The sequence below is a fragment of the Cryptotermes secundus genome, unplaced genomic scaffold, assembly GCF_002891405.2.
Source record: "Cryptotermes secundus unplaced genomic scaffold, Csec_1.0 scaffold218, whole genome shotgun sequence".
In the NCBI taxonomy this organism is placed as follows: domain Eukaryota; kingdom Metazoa; phylum Arthropoda; class Insecta; order Blattodea; family Kalotermitidae; genus Cryptotermes; species Cryptotermes secundus.
The window spans coordinates 82,238-104,743 of NW_019733320.1; the positions used below are offsets into that span (position 1 = coordinate 82,238).

At 39.9% G+C, this 22,506-nt stretch overlaps 1 protein-coding gene and 1 long non-coding RNA gene across 2 annotated transcripts in view; one reads left to right on the forward strand and one right to left on the reverse strand.

Annotated features, from left to right (window-relative positions):
- Positions 1-387: 387 nt before the first annotated feature.
- On the forward strand, positions 388-7,252 carry LOC111867914. Its single transcript, XR_002843421.2, has 2 exons — positions 388-554; positions 5,792-7,252. It is a non-coding gene; the product is annotated as an uncharacterized LOC111867914 (long non-coding RNA).
- Positions 4,506-22,506, reverse strand: part of LOC111867911 (E3 ubiquitin-protein ligase HERC2) — a 126,577-nt gene continuing 108,576 nt past the window's right edge. The window contains exons 74-83 of the mRNA XM_023858132.2: positions 20,770-20,897; positions 19,671-19,952; positions 18,978-19,185; positions 16,926-17,120; positions 15,117-15,251; positions 13,221-13,389; positions 10,080-10,243; positions 9,292-9,446; positions 7,645-7,734; positions 4,506-5,085 (exon numbers count right to left, since the gene is read on the reverse strand). Coding sequence (XP_023713900.1) covers positions 4,924-5,085; positions 7,645-7,734; positions 9,292-9,446; positions 10,080-10,243; positions 13,221-13,389; positions 15,117-15,251; positions 16,926-17,120; positions 18,978-19,185; positions 19,671-19,952; positions 20,770-20,897 — 1,688 coding nt within the window. The 3' untranslated portion in view covers positions 4,506-4,923. The remainder of the gene's footprint in view (positions 5,086-7,644; positions 7,735-9,291; positions 9,447-10,079; positions 10,244-13,220; positions 13,390-15,116; positions 15,252-16,925; positions 17,121-18,977; positions 19,186-19,670; positions 19,953-20,769; positions 20,898-22,506) is intronic.

Sequence of the window (22,506 nt, forward strand, 5' to 3'; positions counted from 1 at the left end):
ACTCTTTGAAATTAACTCAAAGGAAGTAAAGTTCTAATTATTTACTACAAATTATGGGGAATTTTATGGTCATTTCGAAATTAAATGTAACTGTAAACGTGTCCGGAACAACGTTCCTGAACAATTTTGCATTTTATTCAAAGCAGGGAAAACTTTGGACGGTACAAAACTACCCATCTTTATCTAAGGGTCTATGAAAATCCGTATATCACTGCCGTGTTATATTTCGGTTTCCTGCTACCATGGATCAGAGCTACCAACATGAAACATTAATTGTAACATATAAAGAAAGAAACATACGATATATTTAAATTATTTACAGTGGGAAATGTTGATTACTGAGTCGTCATACTCATACATTTAGTCATAGAAATGGTTTGACAAAAATGAACAGAACTCTACAAAGAGCTAGACAGAGATATACAGTATAAAGTATCGATCTTGTAGCCGAAGTAACTATTTCACGAGCTATGGCCGATAGTCTATAGTATATACAATCAACAGCTATTATAATGAGAAGTATTGTTACAGGTTAGGGACAAGTCACGGCAGTGGTATGTGTTATGAAGCTATACACATTTTTGTCTTGAGAGGTAGAAAAACCATGAGAGTACACCTGATTACATGGGAGAATGTTATTTGGACAAGACGGTTCTCAAATGCAAGCTCAGCAAAATTGTAACTGCATCCAGTCAGAAGCAACCGATGCCAATATTTGTGTATAGGGACTGGAGTGAAAATACTGTAATTACATGTGATTCTAGGCATTCATATATCTCAGCAAATTCACCACATAACTGACATAACTGATTACCTCTCTGAAACTTTAAATAATACTTAACCTCACTGAATGTCACAATACGTTGGCGTTTATTGTAGCAGTATTTGACTAAATAATGAAGTGGGTGTGTCAGCTCTGTCTACATTCCTCTCACCCAGTATGGTTATTTATTGATGCTTTAAGTATTGGGAAGCTGAAGCAAGGAACGACTTCAGAAAAGGTGGGAAACTACCTAACAAAGAAAGGAATCCAAGGGAACATCACCTGCGAAGAGACCATAACGAGAGGAGAAACCAAAGCTTATAAAGTTGGAATCCCCTTCAGATACCTGGAAATGACATCCAACCCTGAATTCTGGCCAAGAGGAGTAATTGTACGGCGATTTCGCTTCTCCAGAAGGAACGAAGGCATATCTCTCAAATAACTCCATAAACATGCTCCTATGGAATGTGGGAGGACTAAAAGGGCTACTGAAATTAAACCCAGGAAACTCCCTGGAAACACCAGACATATTAGTTCTCACAGAAACATTCCTAATGAAACCTACCGACATAGAAGGATTCTACTCTATCCACTCACTAGCAAGGAAATCAGCAGAAGGAAGGCCATCAGGAGGGGTATCTATCTTCTGTAAACCACGGATAGGACCCATGAAGACCTTATGTACAGAAGAAAACCTAATAATTGCAAAAGCGACCAAATTCACGATAATAGGCATTTACATACGCCCTAACACCGAAATAGAGGACATAATGGAACTCCTAACCTTCTCCTTCCGAAAAGTTACGAACCCGAAAGAAAGCATAATACTAGCAGGAGACATGAATTGCAGAATAGACAAACCCGATATGAAATGTAAAGCTATCCTCGCATTCCTTAAGGATATAAACTTCAAAATAACAAATGACCCAACACGTAAAACTTACTTTGCCCATAATGGCAGTAGCACCATTGACCTGGCATTCCACAAAGGAGACAACATAGAAACTCTAGAACAAAAGGGCTTATGGACTTCACAAATAACCCCATTAAGAAAACACATCCCCATCCAGACCAAATTTTCACTCAAAACCCCACAGAAAACTATATCAAAACATGTCAAAAACACCATGTCCAGAGACATAAACATAGCAGCATTAGAGAGAGAACTAGGGAAAGCAACCGAAGCGGAGCAGGGAATCAAGGAGAACGACCTAAACACAGCCCTAACAACAATCAACAAAATGTTAGAAACAAGCATAACCCACAAACAGAACACAAGGAAAGCACAACCATGGTTCGATAAGGAGTGCTATGCAGAGAGACAAACTGCATTAAATGCATTGCATATAGCCAAGATGACGCTGGAACCAGAAGACCTACGAGTATATGGGGAAAAACGGAGATATTACAAGAACCTTCTAAAACAAAAACATACTCAATATATAGAAAAAGAAGGTGAAAGAATCGCCGAAGAAGCAATAAATGATCCATATGTAGCCATCAGACCCAGAAGAACATCAAGATCTAGCAACGTAGAAATAGGAACGTGGGAAACACACTTCACTAATATTCTTAACAGTACAGGGCAACAAGTGGCGTATGAAATTGAATGCAGCAATCAACTTGAAGCCATATCCCCCATCACTAAAATAGAAGTGATGGACGCCATCAAAATTACAAAATGTAAAAAGGCCGCTGGACCAGACGGGTTTTACAATGAACACCTAAAAGAATCGGCACAATGCCTGGCAGAACTATGGTCCAAGCTATTTAACAAATGCCTAGAATCAGGAAACATCCCCGAAGAATGGAGGAAATCAACAATTAAAACCCTCTACAAAGGGAAAGGTGAAACCAACGACCCTAACTCGTACAGAGGAATTGCGTTAGAAAGCAACATCTTCAAGTTGCTAACAAGAATTCTAACCAACAGGATAATAGAAAAAGTCAACCCCAAGATACTAGAGGAACAATTTGGCTTTAGAAGAGGAAGAGGAACCTTGCATGCAATACAAAACTTACTAAACGACATAGAAGAAACACAGAGATTCCGAAAGGGAAAATTCTATGCAGTCTTCATAGACTATACAAAAGCCTTCGACCTAATAGATAGGAATAAACTGATATCGAAACTCCAAAATATGATCGGAAATCTAAACCCACTAACTGTCATAGTAAAAAATATCCTGGCATACAACCAAATCACCATAGATGATGCGATCTGCAAAACAAAAGAAATCACCCAAACCAACGGAGTACTACAAGGGGACCCCCTCAGCCCCATATTATTCAATATTGCCACAGCGGATGTAATAGCAGCAATACGAGAAAAGTCGAAAGATGCAGTGATATACATGTATGCGGACGACATGGTCCTAGGATCACCAAACAAGGAAGAACTCCAACACGCCTTCTCAGCACTGGTAGAATGGGCAGGAAATAACAGTCTAAAAATAACTGGGCAAAAACCCAACAGATGGTCTTCAGGAAGGGTGGACGCACAGCAGCAGACGACAACCTACAATATGAAGAGGAGGACAAAGTTGAAATAGTAAATTCGTTTAAATACCTGGGAATCACTTTACAGACTACTGGGACATTCAGATTACACATCAAAGACAAAGCACTGGCAGCCATGAAAGCCATGTACGACATTAACAATTTACAGCATCTGTCCTTAAAGACAGCTATGAGTCTATTCAACACAAAAATCCTACCAATACTCACCTACGGGATTCACCTGATATGGGAAAAACTGTCAAAAAAAGATCTGGCCAACATCGAGGGAGTGAAAGCAAAATTCCTGAAAACCATAATGGGCATTTCAAAATACACGCGCTCCCGCCTAACATATGAATTGACACAGGAGCCCTTCCTCATCGAAGAGCTGAGGATAAAGCTACAGCTGCCATCCACAAAGAATGTAGAAGCACACCTAGCAGAGAGAAGGAAGAAAAGAGAAGAAATACCTCTAGATTTCTACAGCACGGATGCCATGTTGAACCGGAACTGGACCAACGCCAACCAGAGACTAAGACATGTGATAAAACTAGCAGTGCACGGGTACCACCATAAAATATGTAAAAAACATGTCTTATCACGACCCAAGCGAAAACTGCGTGTGCTCGTTATGTGATCAGTTCTGCGATGTATACCACATCACAAGATGTAAAAACAACCATAAATCTCTGTGTGATTATAGCAAAGGCTAAAACCCAGAATCTATGTAATGCACATTCGTGCGCTTTTCTGTTAATAATAATTAAGTATTCCAGACCATTTGCACTGGATGGTAGAATGATAGATGATGATAAATTGTAAAGGATTTGGAAGTAGGTGGTCATGGCCTAATCAAGGTACTATTTCAGAATTTTTCCGGAGGGAATGAGGGAAATCACGAAAGATCTCAGTCAGGATGGCTGGTGTCCCTGTAGCAGCATTTGTGCTGTCTGCCTTGAAACAGCACTGGCTGACAGTCGCATATTTACGAGGTGCATTGCCAAAACTTCTGTTTTCCAAATGAATCACATGGATCTTCTGTCTGCTGCTACAATCTTCTGCTCAAGCTCAGGCTTCCTATGTGACATGCAGATAAGGTTAGGGATGTTTAAGTCATGGCAGGATTGTACACAGACACAGATATTCTCGGGGATGGTCCTGAAAGGGTTAAGTTGCTTTTGTTGATACAATGTATGGGCCTTTCTTCTTTCCACATAATTTAGCTTTATGTTCACCACTGCTATAACAGTTATCTGAAATTTTTATTCTGACAGTTCATTAGACATCAACATTATTCTTCAATCAAAATTATACAGCTATATATATATTTAAATTACAGAAAATTTATAACATATTCTCACAGCTACATTAGGGAATGTCGTTAGACTGAAATGGCACCTGTCTGCTCGAGAACGTGCCATTTCATTCACATACAAGCACAGATGCAATACTATCTGAATGTCCTTGTATAATGAAAGCCATCAATCACATTAACATTTGGTCTTCTGGATTATGACACCTTATAGACTGGTAGATGGGTACCAGTGAAGATGTTGACAGTATATTCTGATACATTTTTACCCACCTACCAGACTACATGGTGTCATAATACAAAAGACCAAATATGAATCTTCACTTCCATGAATACCTCAAATCTTCATTCACACCGATCCTGGACCATCACTGGCGATACTGTCCAGTTCATCACTGTCACAATTGCTAGATGCAGCACCACTTCCTGGCATTGCCACTCTGGCATATTCATCAGTGTCAATTGATTTGCAGAAGTGAATTGCATATTTTAGTTTCTCTCTCAGCACAGCCTGAAAAAGTGACAAAGGAACAAGTAAGATGACTTAGCCCACTGCTATTGCTATTACTACTGAAAATGTGAGACTAATAACTGGTGTTGCTAATAGAAACTCATGTAAAGTGATATTCTCTACTCTAAAAATTCTTACTCTTTCATCTTTGTATATTTATTCACTACTATCTTTTGTGGTCGACAGCATTCATCAATATTATTTTATCTCTCATATACATAATAGAGACACTAGACAGGTACTCAACATAAATCTATATCAACCCTCAACTCATTTATCATTATATCAAAAAGGCTCATATTATATGGGCATCAATTGTCTCCCACTAAATTTGAAGCAATTATATAAAGATATTAAACGGTTTAAATTAAAACTAAAAGAATTCTTGAGTTGTCACCCATTTTATACTGTGGATGAATTTTTTGTATATACTAGTCGGTAAGATTAATTGTATTCTGGTTCTATTCTTATGTCTTGACTTAGTTCTTTGTACTGCTTATTTATCTAATATGACTTTTCCACATCCTAAAGTGTTGGATTTTTATGAAATAATAGATGAGTAATGAAAATGAAAAAAGAGCTTGTACTGACACCTGAAACCTTTGAGAGTTCTATAATAAGATGTCTTGGTTCTGCATTGTTTTTCTAAAATTGGGGGAGTTTTGTTGTATATATGGTTATGTTCTTTTTTATTTGTTTTATACAGGGTGCAGCAGCATAATTTACTGATTTGAATTTGGCACCAGGAAGCGAGGTTTGGCCGTTAGAGGGCGGGGATGGTCTCATTCGAACGGGTGGGTCGGGAAGTTTGTTCTTCCTTCCACTTCAGTACCGAGAATGTGTTGGACGGAGGAACAGCGCGCGTTTGCCGTAGAGGCTTACTTTTCTAATGGTCGCTCAATCGTCACCACGCAGCGAGCATTCCGCGTGCACGTCAGTATTTCCACCCGAGCTCGTGTTCCTGGTTGGCAATCGATTGTTACGTGGGCAAACATTCAGGAGAACTGGCAGTGTGGAAAAGAGAAGATCAGGGGAATGGCCAGTCAGATCACCCCAAAACGTCGAGGCGGTAAGGCAGTCTTTTTTGCGATCTCCTTGGCTCTCGGCACGCAAGCATGCAGCTGCCCTTGGAATGTCTGATCATTCTGTGAGGCGAATTCTTCATGATGACCTCCACTTTCATCCTTACTTACAAGTTGGCTGTGGTGCAAGAACTCACTGAACGCGATTTTGCTGCTCGGCAACATGCATGCGAAGCATTCCTTGAAACTTTGCCTGATCATGCGCTTGTGTTCTTTAGTGACGAGGTTCATTTCCATCTTTCTGGATGCGTGAACAAGCAAAACATGCGCTACTGGAGTGATAACAATCCCCGAGAACTTCATGAGAGGCCCCTTCATTGTGAATGTGTAACTGTTTGGTATGCACTGTCGAGAGTAGGGATTATTGGTCCCTAATTTTTTGAAGAGAGGGAGGTTGCAGTTACAGTGAATTCTGTTCGCTATGTGAAAATGATCGAAGAATTTTTTTTGCCAAGTCTTGACGAAATGGATGTTGGGGATGTGTGGTTTCAGCAGGATGGAGCCACGGCACACACGGCGCAAACTGCAATGCGTGTTTTGTGGGAACACTTCCCCGGGTGCCTGATTTCTTTGAGGGGCGATCTTCAGTAGCCGGCGCGCTCACCCAATATAGCCCCTTGTGACTCTTTCTTATGGGGGTGTCTGAAATCCCTCGTGTACACCGATCGTCCAAGGACCCTTGCTCAACTGAAGGAGAATATTCGCCAGGCCATAGCCAACATACCCATCGCTGTGCTGGAAAGAGTCGACAGACACTTCAGAATTCAGGCAAATCAGTGTATCGCTAATGGGGGGCACCACTTGTTGGATACAATTTTTAAAACAGAGTAAACGTAAATTTCCAATGTTGTAGAATATGGAGAAAAAATAATTACAATGATACCTATAACAGTTTTTGTTTTATTGACCCTTCAAATCAGCAAATTATGCTGCCGCACCCTGTATTATGAATGCCTTGACTTGTTCCTGTGGGAATGGAATATTTGTTTTTTTGATCTGTGACTCATTCTATATCCAATGGTTGTTTCCCAGCTTGTATCTGGATCTGTTTTTGAATTTGAAATAAATTGAAATTGAATGCTGCAGCTGCTGTGTCTCTTGGATAAGAAGTTCCCAGATACAAAGATTTCCTGTGTAAGAAGTTAGATTTTTGAAGTCCGGTCAAAACTCCCATAAGGATGTTAGCTTTTTGTGCATATAAAGATCCTGTGTAAAAAAATTCCTGCTTTAGAAGTTCATCTTTATGATTTTTATCAAAAAAAATTCCAATTTAATACATCTGAAATAATACTGATGAATTGCACACAGTGTGCATGTTTGATCATATGCTTAAAAATGCTTTACAACCATTATCCTCTCCTGATAGTCAAACAGCTACTTTGGTGGCTGAGTGAGATTTGGCTGCATCAGAAAAAATATACGTAAAAGCAACACCTACTTTGAACATGCAGCTAGGTGTACAGAGGATTATTCCTACCTTACAAGAGTATCTTGGCATCTTCAGCAAGAAGAAACATGTATAACTCTCTGGTAGAAAATGGTCAGGAGGGTTGTACTTATCAAGAACCTAGAAAAAATAATAAATGACATAATATGTAACTTCAGCTTTCACAGTTTAGCCAAACTGTATATTTAATTACTGGAATTTGAAATGTTACTACAAGAGAAAAGCTTACAATTGTTTGGCTATGTAAAAAGAATGACTGAACAAAGGCACCGAGAGAGAGAACACAATTAAAATTCAAATGATGGGAGTGGAATGGAAGGACTCAGAGCAAGACAGTTTAGCCGGATACTAGGAGACATCAAGAAGAGAGGAAGTAGCTGACAAGAATTTGTCAAGAGGACAATACTTGAGATATTTCATCCACTGACCCACATAAATGGAAAACAATGCTAGAGGAAAAAATATTGACACAGTAGTAGCATCAGATCAGGCTGAAAATATTCATTATTATTATAATTTTCATGTTTAGCAGTTAACCAGTGGTACTGAAAAAATATCCTTGTGATAGCAATAATAAACCAACTCAGCAACAAAAAATGAGCCTTCTCTGCAGTTGCAAACTTTTGTTAGTTACACAAAAAAAAAGTGTTATTTAGAGCCAGTGAGCAGAGGAATATTCTACACGAAATAAGAAAACGGAAGGCTACGTGGATTGGTTATATCTTACGCAGTAACTGCCTTCTAAAAGAAGTTATTGAAGGAAAGATAGAGGGGCGGATAGAAGTGACCAGAAGACGAAGAAGACGTAAGAAGATGCTGGATGACCTTGGGGACAGAAGAGGATATTCTCATTTGAAGGAGAAAGTTCTAGATCGCATTAAGTGGAGGAACTGTTTTGGAAGAGACTGTGGACCTGTCATCTTGACAGATTACTGATGAATGAACAAAAAAAAGTTCTTAATATGCTACTGCCCTGCATATGAGCTTTGTGGCCCTCATTCTTAGTTTCGTTTTGTAAGTTATTTAATGATGCTTTCAGGATGAAGTTTGTATAAAAGTGGGTGGTAGGATGACTTATGAACCAGAAAGGATTCTGACGGAAGTGTTCATCAACTAATCGAAGTATATCCAGACATTTTCTTGGACTGACTGAGGAAAACCACAAACACCTCAGTAAGGATGGCCAGTGTTCCAGCCAAGATTCAAACTTAGCACCTCCAAAATAAAAATACAGAGCTTCATTGCTGTATCATCCTGTCTGGTCATGACAGAGCTACATAGACTTTAAAAAATGATGATACAAACACTTGCCAACAAAATCACAGCATCCATTATGACAGGTAATTACATACCAAATTGAACCAGGACACAGATGTACATGCCTCTGAGACATTTTAAAATTCATGCTTAGAGTGCTAGTACTTCGTCTTGCTACCGACAGAAGCATCATACTCTTTTGTGGTCTTGCTCTGACCAAAGAAAGCATTTCACTTAATGATAAACACCAAAGATCTAAAAATAAGGTAGCACAGCAACAGCTGGGACTTGGTGACATGTAATTTAGCTCCTGGGGCAGGCAGGGTACCACTTTTCAAGGGTTCACATGATGATAGAGACAGCACTTTCTTTCACACAATAACTCACCCAGTTCCTGTGTGTCTTACACATTATACTGACCTGAAGCACAAAATCACGTCCTCTGAAGTCTGCAATAGTCCGAGGAAGGCGAGTTCTACCCCACACAAAACGCAGGAAAAGTGATCGTTCTTGATTTGTAAATTCCTCCATAACATCCCAGAACCACTGAATAAGTGAAGAATTTGCATCAATACCTGAAACAATGTTAAAGATCAGGAACAGAAAACATGACTGCATTCTATGAGTTGGTTTAAATAAAATGTTTATTAATATACGGCGACATATTTGTCATGTGGCATGGAAAGAACAATAAAGAATGAATGGAAAACATGAGATATGGGTACACAATTTTTGACAGAAAACCTGGAAACCTAGACATAAATGTGAAGATAACATTAAATTTTCTATAAAAGTAAGAGGGTGTGAGGTTGTGGAATAGAGTCAGCTGGCCCAGGATAGGGTGAAGTTATGGCCCTTCTGACCTTCCTATGAACGTTATAATGAACCTTTCATTTCCATATAAGGTTGGAACTTTCTTGACCACCTAAACAACTCTCAGCTTCTTTTTAAGGACTCCACTCCATAGGGTTAGATGTATTCCATAAAAATACCTTTTAATATTCACTTCCCATCTATGCTGTCCCTTTACTGCTTGAGGTTTTCCTGCCAGAATTAAAGAAAGAATTGGATAAAAGAAAACTACCACTGGCTAGATCGCAAAGTAATTAGCTGTTAAATGGACCTGAAAAATACTACTTATACAGAAGAAAGACATACTTAAATCTGCATTTAATCTGTGAATCTCATAACCATTTGAGAATCCTTACCTTTGTATGTGGCCACAGACTTGAGAAGATTCAGGGGAATGTCAGGAGAGCCGCAAACCATGGTTTCAAGTTCGTAGCCACTGAAGAGGGACAGCAGTGGAACTGGAATCACTTTTGCCATACCTTCCCGGACTGCAGCCACTTGCTCATCAAACTCATGAAGCCTGAAAATGGTAAAATCCAGACAGGAGTACAGCAGATTCCAGAAGTTTCTGCCACAATGCGGAAACAAATTTTCACCTTCTCTTCCCAGCTACAACATTACTCCTAAATTGTTCACATGCTGTCAACTTGTCACACCAGTCTTTGACACATTGCTGATAACTTAACTACAAACAATATAATGGGAGTGGTTTCACATCCTACATGACTGTGAAGGTATATCTGAATTAAAATTGTCATTTCATGAAGACAAATAAGTAAAATGAGGCTACATTCAGCAATACATTGCACTCCAATAAATATGTGGGCCCTGGTAGTGGGGTAACACTTGGAAGAGGACAAGCAACAGACTGCAAACAGTTGTGGGTCATTCAGAATTCAACCCTTTAATCAAATCAGATTCTGCAATACGTGTATGGCTTCTACTACTGCTTGCATGACAAACTGACAACAGTGCACTGCAACTGAGGTACTGCAGTGTTGTCTTATCATGGAAGAAACATATTTTCATCAGAGTACTGGAGTGTACCATGTCCATCAACACAAATTTCTGGGAAATTTGGTTTGAAGCTAAGGAATCAACTACAGTTGAAATGTGACTTTGAGAAAAATACATTCTGAAAGCTCACACTTGCAAGTAAAGTAATCCTACAGAATTACACAGAGATAGTGCAACATAATAAGGGGAATCTGAAAAAAGTATCATCTTATTTTTGTCCAAAAGCGGAGACAGAGCACTCCAGTATTCAGGTGACGCCAGAACTCTTCTGATAACACACATGTTTAACCTTTATGAGCCGAAAGACACCGTATGGGGACCTTTAAAGTAAAGCCGAGTGGCCGAAGGACACCGTATGGTGACTAGCAGGCTGCGCGTGGGCACAGTGTTTTAAAATCTAATTTTAAGATAGAAATTCTTGTTCTACTTACATTATTTTTGGACACCAGCTTTATAAGTAGACTGTCTTCCCTCCTGCATCATCTAACTGAATGATGCATGTCACTGAATGCAGAGTCCGACGTCGCAATTCATGCACTTTGTCCATAATTAACTCTGTTTTCCACGCGAAGCGCACACACGCAATGTCAGTCTTGTATTAGCAGGAAGTAGGCCAATGATGGCGAGTGGTCTCCTCTATTCATAATGCTTATAAAACATCGCAATTTAAACTATGCACCATGGCCCCTTTTCGCATTGAAGAAGCCGAAATTGAGAGGCCACTCGTAAATCACACCATTCAGAATGCGTTACAGTCAATTTTGAAGGGATGTGGAAGCAAGGGGAATGAGGGGATTCCAAGAAGAGTAACTCTGTGTGGATAGTCTGACATACATGAATAAACAAGCAGAGTTTCATAAGGTCAAAGTAGGATAAGAACTCGCCCACACTCGGGTATACAGGAAGCCAACATGAATGGAGAATGTGCAGTACGTAAACATCCTCTCCTATTGCCAGAAGCTTTATGCATTTTTGTGGACAGATGCTCAAAATTGGGGAAAAATATTTTTGGAATCAATGTAACAATTTTTACACATTCTAAAATATGTAAATTACAATATCTGATTCTACATTCTTTCTAGATAAAAGCAGCGTTTATTTTGTTCGTTTATCACAAAAATTGTAGAAATCACAGCATTTTGAGTAACATGATTACAAATTTTATTACTCTACAATGGCGGACATTTAAATTAACCCCGGCCCGCGGCCATTACCGGAATTTAAATGGCCCGTCTCTTAATGGTTAAATGACCTGCTCAAGCTGGTGACTGAACCCTATGTGACTACTGGTGATACAGTCCCATTACAGAGTTCCTCAGTAGGGCATGCAAACACACAGTGCCTGCCTTCTTCACCTCCCTGGCTAACACTCCATTCTTTAATGCACAGTTCTACACACAGGGAAGGGTACATTACCTGTACATCACACATGAGATTTCCTGTTGCAACATGTTCCCTGATTTGCCAGAACAATTTCATATTTAACTCACTTCACTTCTGTCAGCAGCTGACAGTTATTTAACAGATCAGAAATTTCCTGTTATGGAATCAGAACATCCCAAAATTTTGAAAGACAGTAATCTTCATAGTCACCAACACGAGAACTTCAAATCCCACATGTGGACAAGATGGACTGCCATAACTTCCTCTGTATGCAGATGGACATATGGCCAACTACTGCAACCAGCAGTAGAAAAACAGGCCTGTCTTGTTCATGAACTTAGACAACAAGACTTTATAATGAACAAAACATGTAAAGGAAAACTTTTACATTCTCATATTAAACTTGTTGCATCTGATAGATTTGAACTATCATTCATTACATACAGAGTTCATAACTGTGAAAATATAGGTAAAATTATCTACGCCTTAGTAATGAAGTATTTCTTTCTTATATGAACAACATATAATTCTGAAATGTATGGTCTTCTTTATTATAATGTCATGTAGTTTGGAGAGAGCCTGAACTACTCCTTCTGAACTACATATTATTACAACTCAGATGACTGTACACTTCATAGGAACCTCAAATCCAAAATGCAATTCTGTTTCATGTTTCAAAGTGAACAGTGAATATGATAAACACAAAAAACAGCTTCCTGATTCAGTGACTGGCTAAGTGCCTGGTCAAAGAGATGAAGGTTCCAAATTAAAGAGTGTGCTGCCTGATCAGGGCTATTGCACACATCACTGTGTGCAAATCAGCAATGGTTGAATGATGATTAGCAGGGGAAAACCCCCCCAAAAAACTTGGAGAAAATCTGGCTCCAGTGCCATTTTGTCTGCCGTGTACCTCACAAGAAACACCTCTGACTGAGCTAGAGCCTCTGCCATGAGAAGCCAGCACCTAACTGCCTAACTTATGGCACAGCCTGTATAATGTAGAATCCTCATGCAAACTTAAGTTTAGTGCTAAAATCCATTCTTTGCTACAGACATTAAATGTGGGTTTCAATGTTCTTTGCATGCTTAAGACCTACCTATAATTCAGTGCAAGTCGCACATATTCAAGCCTGTTTTCAGGCATGATGCGGTGATATCGAGTGGATAGGGGTACTTCATTCCCATAAGCCGAGGGTGTAGAAAAAGGCATTTCTAATGTCTGGAACACCTTTGCATCTGGTTCCATGTCTCGAATGCATAGAAGTCCTGCAAAAATCCAAACTAAAAGTAAGAACTGAATTCTTCGCTTAACTTGCAAGCAGATGTACATTAAACTAACACAGCGGTAACTGAGTGAAAAGGATACATGAAGAATTGTAGAATTCTGATAAATGAAAGTAATGATACTGACAGGTAAATGTAAAAATGTAAAGCTATCCTTGTAACAGGCCGTGCAGACCCATAAGGCTCCCCCATTTTCTAGACAATGAGATCACAGATGGTGGTGAGGTTGTCAGCCTTGCATGCTGGCTGGCACTTTTACCCCAAGGAAGATTCCTGTACTCATTTCTGTTAGAGGCTGAGTTGACCCCAGGGTCATAGTGTGGCTGGAAGGATCAAGTCAAATGAAAAACCCAATGATATCAGGAATTGAACCCGCAACCTTCCAGCCTGTGGCATAATGCCTCAACCAACTACTGAGAGACAATGTCTTTACTTATTCTGCTATTAAAGGGAACTTGGGAAGAAAAAGAGACACTCCATACTGCACTGGAAATAAAGAAATGGGATAGCATGTTGCAGATTATGGAGGTGGAAACTGCCAGGGGGCAGGCGAGGAGCCATGAAAAACCAGTATCCTGCATCTGGTGAGGAGGTATACTGTTTAAAGATGTGTCAGAAACATCTAACTGGCTATTTATGAAAACTGATGGGGCCTTCAAGAAGAAATAGTTCTGAAGGAAACTGTAAATTCTAGTGTTATAAATCATCTTAAGAGCCCAAGTGACTACATGCTCATGGTTACAGATATGTGGAAAATGTGTGTTATGAGACTGGGTCATCTGTTTGAAGATAATGTATGGGAGTTGAAAGATGTAGATTTCAAAACCAGGAGTTACGCAGGAAGGTCAGGAATACAGATACAACATCACAACACAATAAAAAACATAAAACAGAACCTAACATTGAACAGCATTTTGGAGGAACATACTGCATGTCTTGACTTCTACCCTGATGATGGATACAGTACATTCGTCCAAAATGTTGGTATGCACACAATACAGTATCATATCACAGAGGACCACAATATAAGATATCCAGATGATTTGAAACACTTTTTCATAGCATTATTTAACCTTCTGGATGCCAAGTTTGACCACAGACCTAACTGCTAGTAATAAAAAGGACACTCTGTGGTAAATATAGTCATACAGAAAAATCTCTCTCCTCTGAACACCGGTATGTCACACCTGAAGCCCCCTCCTGAGGGAAATGTTGTACTAAATGACCCGTTCTCCTTAGCTGTGGCAGTTATAATACGAAACATCTTGAGCCAATCTAGTCAGCACATGAAGTGAAAAGGGTTAGGTTAGTGTCTAGGTACGATTATCGACTCCCTATCCATTACAGCAAATGCCTCAACTCAAATGAAATGTCACCAGTGAGTTGTGTGTGTGTGAAGGATATACAGTATATGTCTGTTGTGTTTTCAGCACTGGACAGAATTGCATGGTGTACCTGGTACATTTTTTTTAATTGTTTAGTGGTGGGTGGAGTCCAGCTGGGTCCAATTGGCATGGCGGCCACTGAGTGGCCTGAGGTACTGCCCCGGGTGATTATGATGATGGAGAATTTGGTGGAATGAAGACTGGCAGAGGAAACCGAAGTACTCGGAGAAAACCCACCCCAGCACCACTTTGTGAACCACAAATCCCACTTCACCAGACCCGGGATCAAACCCGGGCTGCCACGGTGGGAAGCCAGCAACTTACCTGGTACATAGTCCCGGTCCACTTCTGTGAGATCAGCAGGTGTAAGAGTCATGCCTGCCAACTGCTTCCACACAGGTTCAGCGAGATTCAGGCTTAGTGGACTCCCTGTCCTTATGGCTATTCCCATCAGGACACCTGTAATGAGAACTTGCAATATAAGAATATCCTCCAACCAACTGGCACAATGCTGCACAGTCCTTCTTGAGATGCTAACAGCTCCTCAGTAATGGAAAAAATTCCCTGCCTTTCATGGTATTCAAAAGTTCAGTAATATGTTCACATGACCCCACTGGTCCCTGCAATGTGAATCCAGTCCACGCCTTGCCATCATATTTCTTTAAGATCCGTTTTAATATCATTCTCCCATCTATAGTGTCACGTGTTGGGTATGTCACGCGACAAATAACTTCATGTCTCCAAGGATGTAGCGAATATTTATTGTGCTTCCCCCTACACTCACACACTTTACAATTATTATTGCTTGCAGTATCATAACTACTGCCTCTACTTCAATGCAACATCTCAATTGTCCTTGGCCGTGGCTGGATCCCAACTGTCTCGTTCGCACATGTCTGTCTAGCTCTGCTTCCAACTTTCTTATATAGGCGTTATGCAGACTGGATACCAGACACCATTCCTCACGGTTCCATTCCTGTTGTTACGCAATGAGCCTTCTGTTATCCATCTTTGGGGAAACACTGCTTTTTTGTTTCAGCCTTCTCTACGCAACGGCTCACTGTTATTGCGTTACCATGGAAGTATCTACTCCAAACATGTTACAATAGTTTAGTCTTCCAAGTGATCTTTTACCTTCACAGTTCTTCTTTATTTATTTATTCATTCATTCATTTATTTATTCACTTATTTATGTATTTATTTATTTTATTTTATTTTAACTTCATACTTGGTGTGAAACTTGATCTTTCACTCTGACAGAGGAACAATGATTGAGGGTACCTGGAAACAAAGTGCTGAAGAGAACAATTTGGTTTATGAGACAAGCTCAGCAAACATCTATTCTAAGAACCTGGGTACGTTATACCTTGTGTAGGCAACCTTAGGGAAGAAAATTCCCACATAAGTATATCTTATTTTCCCAGTGGCAAATGAATAACAAGAATATGTTGAAAATACAATCTTGTAACTTAGTATTGATGACATAATAGTCCATGTCATTAATTGATGATGACACACCCTCATTCCGATGTCAGATGAAATACAATAATTTTATCTGAACAGACAGGCTAGTAGAAATTATGAATCAGTACTGATACAATTAAACAATCAATTTCTGTGCAAAAATGGTCACTAGTGTATATTTCCACATAAGATCTAAAATTGTGTGATGATGCCATATTAATACACTTACTGTGTTACTGGGCAATATCCACAAACTTTTAGATCTTACTTACCTAACCAGTATGGATGTGGTATATATCCAAAGCTTAGGAAATTTGAACATGTTAAGATTCGGCTGGCTATGTCAGGAGATAGGGACCACCTCTTTTGATTAGTCAGAAATGTGCAGGTTTCATCTGAAGATGGAGACAGAACCCAGCCTCCAAAATGTTGTGCATTTCAAATAAACAGGATGATGGATATGTCCAGAAACACAATAACTGTATATTTTCACAGCCTGAAAGTTGTGAGATGTAACAAAATTGTTATAATATTGCATGTCTGTAATTTTAAACCAATAAATACAATTTTAAATACAAAATTTGTACTACCATATCAAATTTTTACTTTCTAGGCTGTAATAGTTAACTGGTTATCATAAAATTGCACATAATGGACATGCAACATTACCTAGGAACCTGAACATGTTCATGTGTAATGGTGATTTGGCCATTGGATTGAGTAAGAAGCAATCTCGATTGGTTCCTGCATCATCTCTGCCGTTAGGTGTAGGTATCAGCAATGGAAGGGAGCCATTCTGCAGCTCGTCACACATCTCTGTGATGCTTTCACTGTAGCCCCCACCACAGTCATCTACACTTTCTCCTACACACAAGAAACAAATTTAATTAAAAGCATACAGCCTTCTGTATCCTTATTTAGTGATGATGGGCATGGATGGGGGGGGGGTCACATTACAGAATTTGGCAATATTGACACATTTTCAAGGACATATCAGTTCTGTAAAGCAGAGACGGCTGAAATCTATGAATGACTGCGACATTCCTAACATATGTATTAAGTTCTAACACGTGCGTACTAATTTCAGTTTCCTAAGATTGTCTGTTTTTCTTGATCCCTTATAAAGATTTTGTTTGGTTTTCCTATGAACACTATACAAAGCAAATATATATATCTTTAAGAGCATCTGAATATTACAAACTGATTGTTTTGGGCAATCTCTGAAAGCAGGTCACTATCAGACCATCACTAACTAAATCCGAATTATTAAACCAGTAACTCAACTCGCCTACACACATTAACTACAACACACATCTGACACAAACATATTTTCCTGCATAAAAGCCTTCATCCCAAGGCTATGTTGTATATTTAAAAAAGTTCGATTTGTTTATTTATTTGTATGTTGAATTTAAGATTCTGACAGTGGTGAATATATTGTCTGGGTTGCAATGCAATGTAGTTTGGAGACAGCCCAACTTTTCAGAGGACCACACTGACTCCACCTTCAGGACTGAAGAGTAAGCCAAGGAGTAAACTGGCAGAAGCAGGCTGCAAACTAAGCTAGGCTAAGGTAAGGCTCAGCCTGCCACCTGCTTCTTCCGGTTTCTTCCTTGGCCTACTCTTCAACTCTGAATATGGAAGCCATGTGTTACTTCAAAACGTTGAGCTGTCTCAGAATTACGAAGTGTTAGAATCCAGAGGACTGTACCCTTCATTTCTTTCTATTTAACAATGCCCATTACTTAGTCCACCACACAGCACCAAATGATCGGTAAAAATTAATTGGAAATGATTCATAAGCAGGTTGTCATGATGTAATTTCAGGTACATTAACCATGCAAAAACCTTCAGTAAGGATATTATATGAAAGTAGGTTCAAAATTCACTATCATCTTGCCAGACCTGTCACAGATTTTTTTTTTCCTTGGCACTACAGCCCCAGTGGGCCTAGGCCTACCTCCATGAACTTCTCCGCTCACTTCTGTTTTTCTAGATCTTACACATTCAGTACGACTCCTTGGGCAGGTGACCAGCTCGTCGCAAGGCCTCTACCTGTACACAAACACAGAAAAACGCGCACACACAAAGTAAACATCCTTGCCCTGAGTGGGATTCGAACCCGTGATCCTGGTTTCCAAGCAAGCGAAGACAGTACATGCCTTAGACCGCTCAGCTGCTGTGACCGGCTCTGTCACAGATCAGCCATCCATATTTAGGGTTCCAACCAGGCCATGTCAGCTGCCCTGGAGGTGTCAGGGTCTAACTCCTACTGTACTTAGCCCTCACAAGGTTGCCCCTATTCAAACACTTCCTCCCCTCCACCTATGGCATGGATGTTGTGCGAAACTTCATGACACACACAGAAGTGGAGATGTCAACAGAAGAAATAATGATCATATAGAAGATCTGTATAGCGCTCATATAATGAGACATGCTACATAGCTCAATCAATATAGCGACTAGAGTACAGAAACTGGGGTTTTCTCCACAGCATCCAGACTGGCTGTGGCATCCAATCAACCTCCCATCCAATGAATACCAGGAGCTCTTTCATCGAAGGTAAAACAGCCAGGTCTGCCGACCATTCACTTCCAGAATGCATGCAACTATACCTCCAGTCCCTATACATCTTCATGTGTGGTGCTAGATTAGGGACAAATGTACCTCTCACATCATTTGATATACAGACACTGACAGTTCTGTGACATATTTTCTTACCAACGAATTTTACTTTCCACACGCGATGAGGAAGGAATAGAGCCTCCTGGGTGAGGAGTGACATTTTGGTGACCATCTGTCCAAACACAGATTTGATTCCATCAGGTCCTGCTAGGCCACCTTTACTGCGAGATCGCTTCACTTGAATTCGGTTCAGTTCAATAACTGGGCCATGCTGTCGGTCACGTACCATTGTGGCCTGCACAACCTGTTGAATGTAGAAACATGTTAGTGTTTCAAGTGCTACACAAAGTGACTGTGTTGAAATATAAAACAGACTGCACAGAAACATCATAACAGAAATGACCAGACTATGGGCTGGACGATCAGGCAATCAGCAATCAATTCCCAGCTGTGGAAGAGATTTTTCTCTTAAGCACTGGGGCCCACCTAGCCTCATAGCCAATGAATACTAGGGGGTTCTTTCCAGATGTGCAGTGGGTGAGGCATGATGCCACCTAGTTACCTGAATCTACTGCTGAAGATAAGAATGTATGGAGCTGAATCTCCACTACCCCGTAGATCTTCATGACATGGTCCGTAATTAGGCATAGGGACAATTTTATCTTTACAGTCTCAAGAAGCACCCAAACTTTCCTAATACCCTGCACTGCATTAAAAATAGCCTAAAAAGCAATAAGACACACAAAAAATGTTTGTGTGCAATGATTAATTTTAAAATTACATACTCACTTTTTTAAAAGTAGCTTCTTTTGTTGATGATACAAGTATTCCACGCAATTTATCCAAGCTCCCTTCTCCATCTATCGGAAACATGGCGACACCAGGACAAAAGAGCTCTGAGAAGTGGTGCAGCAGAACAAGACGGTTCCGTAATGTGGGCAGCGGGAAGTCCCGAACCAAGTCATATTCTAAAGGTGTGCTGACTGGTAGACGGCTAGCTGATACAGGTTTATTTGTGCTCCATGCCAGAGTATGGGCGGAACCACATGCCACTTGTGTAATCTTCTTTGTCTTCAATGTTGAGGAACAAATATCTTAATTACATACTGTGATCTTTTGATTTCTGGTCACTGCTTTATATTATAGATATGAAATGACCAACGGATAAGAATAATTGCCAGCCAAGAATTATCAGACACATCTGTCATAATGAGAATACAGAGTAAATGGAAGTCTGTAGCTTTCTGTTGTGTTCAAAACCAAAAATAGCAAAAATGAACCTACTGGCTTAGCTGAGGCAGCTACAATGTAACTCATGAAGTGATAAATGGCTCTACATGATATCAGAGTCTCTCAGTACAGTGAAGTCCCTTTTGCTTTCTCAAAATGCAGTATACATGAGAAAGCACTGTGATCACGAAAAGAATCAATCTTGACATTTTGATAGATTTATAGGTTTTCAGCCCCTGATTATGAAAAAGTGATAGATCTTAATACTACACTAAGGAAAATTTAAAATTGGGGCAATTTAACACAAACATTATTAACATAACATCACTAAATTTTAACTTTAAGTGATGGAAGACTATAAATCAAGGAACACCAAATGAAAGTTCCATTGTATATTCAGATTTTGGTTAAAAGTTGACCACAGTAATGGATATTCTATATGAAGACATATGTGCATTTCTGACAGCATCTCCAGCATAACTTGTTAAACATTTACTGGAGCAAAAAAATGTTTTGAACAAAAGTTCAAGAGAAAAATGAAGTATACATTTCATGCCCTACAATTCTCCATGTCTTACAGTTTTTGAGATAACATGGCCAGAATTGTTAAGCTATGTATATATTCCTTAATGTTTTTATGTTGGCAAATGTAACCTACCTGCAATGCGACTACAAATCTTGGTCTCTGAATAGCATTGGTTGTCCCGTCACCAAGCTGGCCTTCATCATTATCACCCCATGTGTACACTTCTCCCTGTTCACTGCAGGCAACGCAGTGCAGTGACCCTGCAGTGAGATGTGAGGAGTTTCATAACACATCAACTGCAACAGCTGTGATCTCTATCCTAATCCCTGACAGTGAATATTTCCTGCCAACATGCTGTAGGTCTTTCCTTGTTCTCACCATGAATACCACATGCACAGTCAGGGGTCAACAGATGTTGACTCATTTCACGTGTCAGACAAAAATTCTACTTGCCAGACACATCTCCACAACAAAGATATATATATATACAGTGCGTACAGGAGTTGCAACTCCTCCCCGCGACTGCATCCGTTCTGCGGTGGTATGACTCACGGCAAATTGCAGCCGCGGCGCGCACTTGATTGTATGCACTGTATATATATATTGTGACATGATGCCTGAAAGCTGGAGTAGTGGAGCCAGAGTAGACGTTCATTGCTAGGCAATGACTTGGTAAACAGATTCCCTTGGAAAGGAACATGCATGCAACAACAGAAGAACTGCCATTTCTATGCAACAGCAAGATAAATACACCTCTATAACAATAGAGGAATTGTTAGGAAACGGTGTTTTCTGTTGGGGTCACCCCGTGGCTATATAACAAGGAGCCCAGGCCAGGTGAAATAATAACTGAGGGAGTCTCTTGACACAGCAGTCAAAGATGACTGACAAGAGATGGCAATGTGTTCAGTTGAGAGATGAAAGTCAGCCTGTGAAGAGAAGACTTTATGTGTGCTGTAATTACAGTGAGACTGTTTTAAATCAATTGCCAGAATAAGACTAGTGAAGACTGAAAACCCTAGTGTGTGTGTAACAGTGCACTGTAAAGTGTGTAGATCAGCGATAGTGCCATCTTACTTGTAGTTATGAGTTGAGTGTTAAAGTGGTCAATATACCCAATATCCAATCCAAATCCCAATAGTCACCCTAATATATGTGACAAACACACACACACACACACACAAAGGGGGGGGGAACAGCACCCCCACATATATATATATATATATACAGGGTGTCCCAGGAGGAATGGACCAAACTTCGGGAGGGTGTTCCTTATGTTAAAGTATGCCTATGTCCAAAGTTGAACGGTTACGGAGATAATGGCCAGAGAAGTGTCAAACTTTGACCGGTGTTACACACTTGTTGATTACAAAATACATATTAAAACTGGCAGGAATATGTGGATTCTGTAATGTTAATAATGTACGTAACATCAAACTAACTTGTGAGTGACATGAAGCCATAAAATTGAAGTACAAAATACTCGCTCGCCATGTCATAATTGTCCTTAGGGTTTCCAAGCACTATACATGACACATGACTGGCAAGCGCTGACGTAACATGGCTGACTGCGCTATAAGCCGACCACATAACTGTATTAAACGTACATTCACGGAAAATCTCTTTTGGAATTTCGTTTCCATTATCTCATGTGGATTATTATGGGACCACGTATGAATATTTCGTAAATTATTTACAACGTCCCGGGTAAACGACGCCTCAGCACTGAAAAAATGATGCTTAACAGTTCGGGATGAGCTTTTATCCAGTGGCAGAAATCCATACGCTGAGTATGGTCGCCTGGTTCCAGATGTTGTACCCTTTGATCATGGTAAGGATACAGCTCTTCATCACGTAAAGTTCGCCACA